This window comes from Helianthus annuus, chromosome 10 (assembly GCF_002127325.2).
Source record: "Helianthus annuus cultivar XRQ/B chromosome 10, HanXRQr2.0-SUNRISE, whole genome shotgun sequence".
Lineage (NCBI taxonomy): Eukaryota > Viridiplantae > Streptophyta > Magnoliopsida > Asterales > Asteraceae > Helianthus > Helianthus annuus.
Genome location: NC_035442.2, coordinates 151,351,539 through 151,360,744, shown reverse-complemented (window position 1 = coordinate 151,360,744; position 9,206 = coordinate 151,351,539). Strand labels below are relative to the sequence as shown.

The following is a 9,206-nucleotide window of genomic DNA, read 5'->3' as shown; positions in this document are numbered from 1 at the left end:
TAGCTCCTGTTAAGTCTATGCCAAAATCACTGTATTCTATTTTCCATATGATCGATTTCATTATTTGCAACAACTATATGCACCATCTATGTGACTAAGAAATTCGAGCAGCATAACTTATCATCAGAAGAGATTGATAATCTTCAACAAAACAACTATATGTTTTAAGGCACTTACCAATTACCATCATGCACAACATTCTTACCTAAAAGTGTTACATTTGATCATGTACACAAAATACACACACAACATGTGGTTATCATAGTTTAAAATTTAGTAAATTTAGTTTATTATTGTCGGTCCCTAGCCTGGATCAAAAGGGCGTTTGATAACTACGAAATTCATAAAAATAGCCTATTTCTCATGTCACTTTAGGACTTCAAAAACGTTGAGTGGTCCCTTGATAGAACTAACCATTGTAGTTTCCCCTTGTCTCTATAAGTTTCCCAAAATCTCCATAGATAAACAATCTTCAAGATGCATATTTTAGAACAAAATTTGATTGTACAAATTCTGATAATTATTTATGCATATTGATCAGACCCACCAAGGGCTGGATCCTGCAATTACTACTAATAGCAAACAATTTTTTACATTCACTGAAATCATCTTTTCTAATTCACATGGAGAAAAAGATGCATTATTGCAAAGCTTCAGATAGTGAAACAGCCATGGCTACCATCATCTGCTCTTCAAAACTCCCATCAATCATGTCCGTTTCATCTGTTGTGACCGAATCTTCATATCGCGTGTTGCACATTGACATACTCCTTTGGTAAGTTGACGATTCTACCCCTGCTTGGTGTTGATCAAGGGTTGCCATTATACATGCTAGGCCACCAAAAGGCAATGGGGATGACGTTGATTCAGTCTGCGGGGCTACAGCTGCTGAAACATGAACTTCTGATGCATATCTTGCTAGTTGTGCTGCATCACCATAGTTATAGTGGTGTTTGATGTCCTCCTAATGATCACCAATATAACAGAATAAAAGATGATTTAGGTATTTATCGGTTAACGATCTTGATCATTGTTACCTTAAAGTACCTGAAAGGAGAGCCAGATGGCTTCCATAAGCATTATGTTCTCAAGATCAAATTCATCATTTCTGCATTTACAATCATGATTCGGGTCAACATGATCTTTTTTGTCACTTGACTAATAGTCAAACACTTTCACTAAACTAAGGTCTAATGATTATGAACATCAAGGCCAATTTTTATATTCATGGACTGGTTTATAGCTTTGGAAATTTGATTTTATGCCTTTTGTAGAGCTGACAACGTGTCGTGTTGTGTTAAATGGGTCGTGTTCGACTCAACACGTTTAACACGATTATTGAGCCTGAACATGACACACTTAAGCAAACATGACATTTTGTAACCCTAGCACAGACGTGTGTTTAACAAGAGGGTTACACAACACGACACAAAACGTTTAACTTGGTTAAATGCAACTAGTTTAATAACATAAACGACACACCACAACCCGTTTAACACGAGTAAATATGAATAAAACAAATGATGCGACATGGCACTTTTAACGTGATTATTGGCATGACTCGTGGTTAGGAAATTATAGGACGTAATTAATAGGATAAGATAAAAGCTACCAACACTTGCAATCCGTATCTAATTATAATATATTTGATTATTTATAAAACTATAAAATTGTGTCGTTTTAATAAGCAGGTCACAAACATGTCATGCTGAATATTAATCTACTTAACATGAAAACTTAAACGTATTATATGTGTCATAAACGGGTTGAACCTATTTAGCCACGATTTTAACCGGATGTTTAATGTATTGATCACACGTCTATGACGCAATCCGTTTACCCAAAAATTACTCGTTTGTTTAATATCATGTCGAATCAGTCATGTACCTGTTCTGCCAAGTGCCTGAAGGATTTGTAACTACAGAACCACCTAGCGGTTGAGTAGAAACAATTTCCTCACCTTCAGAAGAAGACAACATCACAGATAAAAACAGTTGTAAAAACCGAAAAATACAGCAAACAAGATGCATAAAATCCAAAAAAAAAAATTAAAAAGTTATTTACTTTATCATGACATACCAACAATAATTCCACTTGAAGAACTCATATCTTGTCTCCTTTGCATCCTTTCTTCTTCATCTTGAATTTCTTGCAGCCTCATTCTTATTTTCGCATCGATCACCCGTTGTTCTTCCTGGATACAATCAAACATTCCAATTCAACTATATTCAAACAGAATATTAATGATAAATTATGCTTACAATTTGCTCCAACCCCTTTTCCTCCTTAGTCTTCACCCCTCTATACTCCACAGCATAATTAAAGGTCTTACAAAAGGGACATCTTCAAATTGTTAAGGATATAAATCGCCACGCATAAGAACATAAACATATATCATTGTATATGATTTCGGTTAAAAACCGGGTAGGATACTGTGACAGAATTGTTGAATCAGGCTTCATCTGCAGAAAACATTCTGAACCAAAAGCAAAAAAAAAAAAAAAAAAAAACATTTGAAAATTATCATCTAGTGGCGGATCAAGAAACTTTTGATACATTGGGTGCTAAAACGCCGGTTAAAAAACAACAAATAATAAGTAGGTTCTAATTATTACCTAATATGTTCATAAAAACCAAAACAATAATAAAAGAACTATAATTATTTAGTAATAAATAATAGCATTCGTATATTAGGCATGATTATATTGTGATTATTGTAAATATTCTATGTCCATATTTAGCCTATATCTCTGTATTATATATTGTGAAGGGTATCAATGAAAGGATCAAGGTTCATATTGTTTCATGGTATCAAGAGTCTGGGTATCTCTCCTCTAAACCCTACTCGCCGCCTACCTCCCTCCCCTGCCTACCCGATTTCTCTTCCTTCCCTGTCACACCTATCATGGGGGACGATGATCTTAATTCTTCGAACACCGCTCCCATCACCATCAAGTCTGAAATCCACCCCGCGACCACTGTCACAAATATCAAAACCCACATTCCCTTCACCTTAGAGATCGAGTCCAGTCAATACTCATCCTGGGCAACCTTGTTCACCCTTCACTGCCGGGCTCACCTTGTCGAAGACCACCTCAAAGCCAAACCTGAAACGACCACACCCGAGTCCTCCTCCGCCTCGGCTACCTGGAACCGCTTGGATGCCATCGTGCTGCAATGGCTCTATAGTACAATCTCCAATGACCTTCTCCACACCATCATTGACAAGACGTCCACGGCTCATGACGCGTGGGTGGCCATCGAGAATCTGTTCCATGACAACAAGGCATCTCGGGCTATTTACCTCATGCAAAAGTTTGCTAATACCCGACTGGACGGCTTCCCCAATATTTCGGCTTACTGTCAAGCACTAAAAACACTGTCGGACCAACTTGCTAATGTCGATGCAGCCGTGACTGATGAACGGCTTGTTCTCCAACTCATCGCCGGTTTGAATGATCAGTACGAGGGCATTGGAACCATCATCACTCAACAGCGCCCTCTACCCTCGTTCTACAACGCCCGCTCTCAACTCATACAGGTTGAAACCCGCAAGAACGAGCAGGCCTTGTTATCCTCCAAAACTGCTTCTACCGCCCTCACCGCCCAAGCTACCCGACCTGCCACCGAGTACAACCGTTCACCATCCGACTCCTACCGTGGCCGTGGCCGCATAAAACTTTGCATAATGTTTGCCAATCTTGTATTTTTGGGAAAAGCATACGTTTGCCATTTTTTGCGTCTAATAATATGACATTTAAACCATTTGATATTGTGCATAGCGATGTTTGGACTTCTCCAATTATTAGCTCTTCGGGCCATAAATACTATGTACTATTTCTAGATGACCTCACTAATTTCTTGTGGACATATCCCCTCACTAATAAATCTCACGTCTTCTCCTCTTTCTCTCAGTTTGCTTCTATCATTAAAACACAATTTGAATCGACCATCAAAACCTTCCAATGTGATAACGGTCGTGAATATGTTAATTCCACTTTCCAAAATTTTTTCACCACCAACGGCATTTTATATCGCCTCTCTTGCCCTTATACATCTTCTCAAAACGGCAAGGCCGAACGAAAAATACGCACAATTAATAATATGATTCGGACCTTGCTCGCCCATGCCTCGATCCCCTCTCATTTTTGGCACTTTGCACTCGAAACCGCCACTTATTTACTAAATATATTACCATCCCAACAAACCAAACATAACACTCCCACCGAATTACTTTACAACACCACACCCACCTACGACCACCTTCGTGTTTTCGGGTGCCTTTGTTACCCGCTAACACCGTCCACCACCATTCACAAACTTGAAAACCGCTCTATCCCATGCGTTTTCCTAGGCTATCCACCTACCCACCGAGGCTACCGTTGCCTCGACCTTACCACTAGCCAAATTTTCATTTCTCGTCATGTTGCGTTTGACGAGACCACCTTTCCTTTCCGACAATCCATTGCCCCCGTTCCTACATATGATTTTCTTGACACGCCTTTCCCTCACCACCTCTGTCCGCACATCGCCCCAACATCCCTCTCATATCCGTCCCCTGCCACCATCCCTCAACCTAATGGCCCATCCCATATTCCCCACCCTTTGGCCCAACCCAACCCTCAACCCACCACTCCAGCCCAACCGATCACCCCTCCTATTCCCTCAACCCAGCCGCCTTTCCCCACTCACATCCCAGCCCACTCCGCAAACCGTACCAGCCCCACAGCCCACTCCCCTACTAGTCCGTCCACTACCATGCCACCCATACCTCCTGCTCAGCCATCCCAACCCACCAGCCAACCCGTTCGCACCATCCACACCCGTTCCATGAGCGGGATATCCAAGCCCAAACAACACTTCAACTTATCCACTTCCTCTTCCAAATCTCCTATTCGACCCATCCCTAAGAACCCAATTGATGCCTTGCGAGACCCGGTATGGTTGTCTGCTATGACTACTGAGTTTAATGCATTAATTAGAAACGGTACATGGGAGTTAGTACCTCGTTCGGCTAACATGAATATTGTCAGGTGTATGTGGTTGTTTAAACATAAATACAGGTCGGACGGCACATTGGAACGGTACAAAGCCCGTTTGGTTTGCGATGGGCGGTCGCAACAGGTGGGCGTCGATTGTGGTGAGACTTTCAGTCCGGTTGTTAAACCCGCCACTATTCGGACTGTTCTGTCACTTGCACTATCTAAGGGTTGGGCGGTTCATCAGCTTGATGTAACCAATGCATTCTTGCACGGGAATTTAAACGAAACAGTCTACATGTATCAGCCTATGGGGTTTCGTGATAAAAGTTTCCCCGACCATGTTTGTCTCTTACGCAAATCTCTATATGGGCTTAAGCAGGCACCGAGAGCATGGTACCAACGTTTCACAGATTACGTTCTCAGCATGGGATTTCATCACAGCAAGTGCGATGCATCGTTATTTACGTACACTCATGGTCGTGACACAGCTTATTTACTATTATATGTCGATGATATTCTGCTTATCACTTCTTCCGACGCTCTTCGCCATCGTCTCTTGACTAGTCTTGCAGCTGAGTTCGCCATGAAAGATCTCGGCCCTCTCAGTTATTTTTTGGGTATCTCGGTTACTCGGCACGCGAACTCCATGTTCCTATCTCAGCAGGCCTATGCTACAGATATTATTGCTCGTGCAGGGATGCAATCGTGCAACCCGGTTGCCACTCCGGTTGACACGCACACCAAACTCAGCGCCACGCCTAGTGAACCATTTCATGATCCTACCTTATACCGCAGCTTAGCCGGGGCTCTCCAATATCTCACCTTCACCCGACCTGACATCACCTATGCGGTTCAACAAGTGTGCATGCATATGCACGCTCCATGTCTTGATCACTGGCATGCACTCAAGAGAATTCTACGGTATGTGAAGGGCTCTTCCTCGTATGGTATTACTCTCGGTCCTTCTCGTGCCACATCTCTCGTGGCTTACACTGACGTTGATTGGGCTGGATGCCCCGACACTAGACGTTCTACTAGTGGCTACTGCGTCTATCTTGGTGACAATCTCATCTCCTGGTCTTCCAAACGACAAGCCACTGTCTCTCGCTCCAGTGCCGAGGCCGAATATAGAGGGGTGGCTAATGTTGTTGCTGAGATTTGTTGGCTCCGGAACCTGCTTCTCGAGCTCTCATTACCGCTTACACGAGCTACTATGGTATACTGCGATAACGTCAGCGCTATTTATCTTTCCGGCAACCCTGTTCAGCATCAACGCACCAAACACATAGAGTTGGATATTCACTTTGTCCGAGAGCAGATTCAACGCGGAAATGTTCGTATTCTTCATGTGCCGTCCCGATACCAGATTGCAGATATATTTACCAAAGGTCTACCACGGGTTTTGTTTGAAGATTTCAGGTCCAGTCTCAGCATTCGGTCACCTCCCGCTTCGACTGCGGGGGTGTAATAGCATTCGTATATTAGGCATGATTATATTGTGATTATTGTAAATATTCTATGTCCATATTTAGCCTATATCTCTGTATTATATATTGTGAAGGGTATCAATGAAAGGATCAAGGTTCATATTGTTTCAATAAAGAAATATTTATTTTATAACTTAATAACACAAGTAGATCATTATCTTTACCTGTACAAATGCCTTTCATGCAGCATCTTGAACGATTCAGACTTGGATAATACTGAAGTAAAAAAGCAAACAGAAATAAATATACATGCATCAGAAATACATGCTCAAGCAACAGATTTCGGATGAAGTCGAACAGAAACACAAACCAAGAAGCAAATCGGGCACTCATCAAGATCAAAACTACAGTCATCGTCGGCACCAGGATAACAAGGAGCTAGCTTAGATTCAAGTATTAGTTTACGAAGTTTCTTGTGATCAACATCTTTGTGTTCATACAACCCTTGAGGCCGGGTGTACTTCTCGTCCACAAGATGTCCCTTTCGTCCCAACTTATTCCCCATTCAGAACCAATCAACAATTGTTGCTATAACCTCGTACACAAACGAGAAAAACTTATTGAAAAAAAGGTAATCCAATGCCATTATTAACATACTGCATAGAGATAGAGTAAGAAACCTTAACATGTGGAGAACATGAAAGAGTAATAAGTAGGGATAGATAGCAAGACAATAAGGAACACGATCAGAACTTTCTGTGATGATTTACTTGATACATAGAGACCGGAAGTCTTTGTACGAATGTCTGTTCTGTTGTCAATATTTCTTGACTGATCATATAATAAAAACAGAATAACACTGTCTCATTCAATATCATATATAGAATAGGAATGGTCAGTTGGTGTGTTCAAATTAGTTTGGTTTTGTCCATAAGTTTGAGAAATTACACAAATAATCCAAACTTAGGGTGTAAGGGGTGTTCACCTCTTAGGTGAGTCCCACCTCTTAGGTGAGTCACCACTTTCAGGAGAGGGATGAGATTTTGCAATATTAATATGTTTTTCTTCCTCATCATCACTACTGTCATCAGTTGGTGATTGATCAAACTCTACTGATTTGTCAGAACAGTCATCCGAAGAACCAGAATCAGATGGTGTTTGATCAAAGACAACTTCTCTTTCTGAACTTTCATCACTTTGTAAACTTTCATCTGAACTTTGTGAGCATTCTTCTGATGAAACAGATTTTTCATCTTCATTCTTCACACTAACTCCAATAGATTTCATCCATTCAGTAAACATATCTGGTTCTTTCACAATTTTAGCAATGAAAGCTTTAAACTCTCCTTTTTCATCAACAAACATATCCCAGCTAAAACCTTCAGGCAATCTTTCATCATCCTGAATGTTCCAGTTAAAGTTTTTTTGATTCCCCAGACATGCTCTCTTTGAATCTTCAATCACTTTTCTACCATGAGCCACTTATGGTTCTTGCTGTTGCTGTTGACCAACTTGTTGATATATGGCTTTCCGGTAGTAGTCATCTTTTCCGAACGGATTCTTTGCATCATTCGCTTCTCTATTCTTGCATTCCCTCTTGAAATGACCTTTCTCCCTGCATTTAAAACAAGTAACTTTAGATTTATCGAAACCTAAAGTAGAAACATGTGCATCAAGAAAGTCATTTCTCCCGGTAATCAATTTGAACTTTTCTGCTCTTCTTAGGACACTAGCTAGACACCATTTGATGTCCATTAGTTCCATCTCTTCAGCGTCTATCTGATCGTAATCCTCCTTTGTTAGCATAGGATTCCCGATCCTCCCTGCCACCAACCCTTCATAGGATAATAGCACTGAACCAAGTAAAGCCATGTGATCTTTCGCAACCTCTTCAGAAAAACTTTGACCATCTGGAAGATTCAAGGCAATGTTGCACTGTATCACATAACCATTTCCAGTTTTTGAGCTTTGATGCTGAAAACTTGATGTTGTTTCTTTTGGATTAACACTCAGATATGAAGAGAAACCACTGCTTTTGTTTGAACTTTGATCAACTTTTTCAGATGAATCTCCAGCACTAAATGCGGTTTGTATCTTCGGGCTTCTTTCAGCTTCTGGAACACTACCTTTGTAATACATTTTCACATCTTGTTGACCACTTGGACTATTCATCCTTGCGATCTTTTGCTGTTCCAGATCTTGGCTCTCAATCTTCTCGATGAACTGAGAAATTGTTAACCCATCATAGACTCCCGTGTTTTTCAAGATCATCAAGTAAGTACCCCACTCTTTTTGAGGTAATGCATCAGCTAACTTGTCTACCCACTCTACACGATCTTTTGTTATACTTAGCATCGACATGGATCGAACTAAGTAGCAGTATCGTTCAATTAGCTTCTTTGTATCTTCTCCGGGTAAACTAGTAAAAAGATCAAATTCTTTCTTAAGTAATGCTTTTTTGCTCTTAATCATATTCTCACTACCCTCAAACTTGACTTTAAGAGCATCCCAGATTGATTTTGAGGTCTTGTCATGTTGTAGCAACACAAAAATGTCTTCTTTGATAACTTGCTGAAGTAAACTGATCATCATCTTTTCAGCACGGTACATTTCTCTTTCTTTGTCATTAAACTCAGAAATTTGTTTTTTAGTTTGCAATTCAGTACGTGGTAGAACATATCTCTTCAATATACACTCCCACGATCTTAGATGGTTAGCTTGAACCCAGTTCTCGAACCGATCTTTCCATCTGTAATACTCCTCAATGCTCATTAGCTTCGGGGGTTTCTGTGTAGTT

General features: G+C 40.7%; 1 protein-coding gene across 1 annotated transcript; it reads right to left on the bottom strand.

Moving 5' to 3' along the window:
* Nucleotides 1-640: 640 nt before the first annotated feature.
* Nucleotides 641-7,011, bottom strand: LOC110885979 (E3 ubiquitin-protein ligase DA2). The gene is made up of 8 exons (XM_022133723.2): nt 6,780-7,011; nt 6,634-6,685; nt 2,434-2,476; nt 2,262-2,343; nt 2,080-2,194; nt 1,888-1,960; nt 1,048-1,108; nt 641-964 (listed from the first exon to the last, which is right to left on the bottom strand). The coding sequence occupies exons 1-8, from the start codon at nt 6,972-6,974 to the stop codon at nt 641-643; spliced, it is 945 nt and encodes a 314-aa protein (XP_021989415.1). The 5' UTR covers nt 6,975-7,011.
* Nucleotides 7,012-9,206: the final 2,195 nt, after the last annotated feature.

Coding starts and splice junctions, on each gene's coding strand:
- LOC110885979 (XM_022133723.2), bottom strand. CDS start 6,974: ATGGGGAATAAGTTGGGACGAAAGGGACATCTTGTGGACGAGAAGTAC. Junction 2,344..2,433: donor GATTCAACAATTCTGTCACA/GTATCCTACCCG, acceptor AACAATTTGAAG/ATGTCCCTTTTGTAAGACCT. Junction 1,961..2,079: donor TTCAAGTGGAATTATTGTTG/GTATGTCATGAT, acceptor CTTCTTCTGAAG/GTGAGGAAATTGTTTCTACT.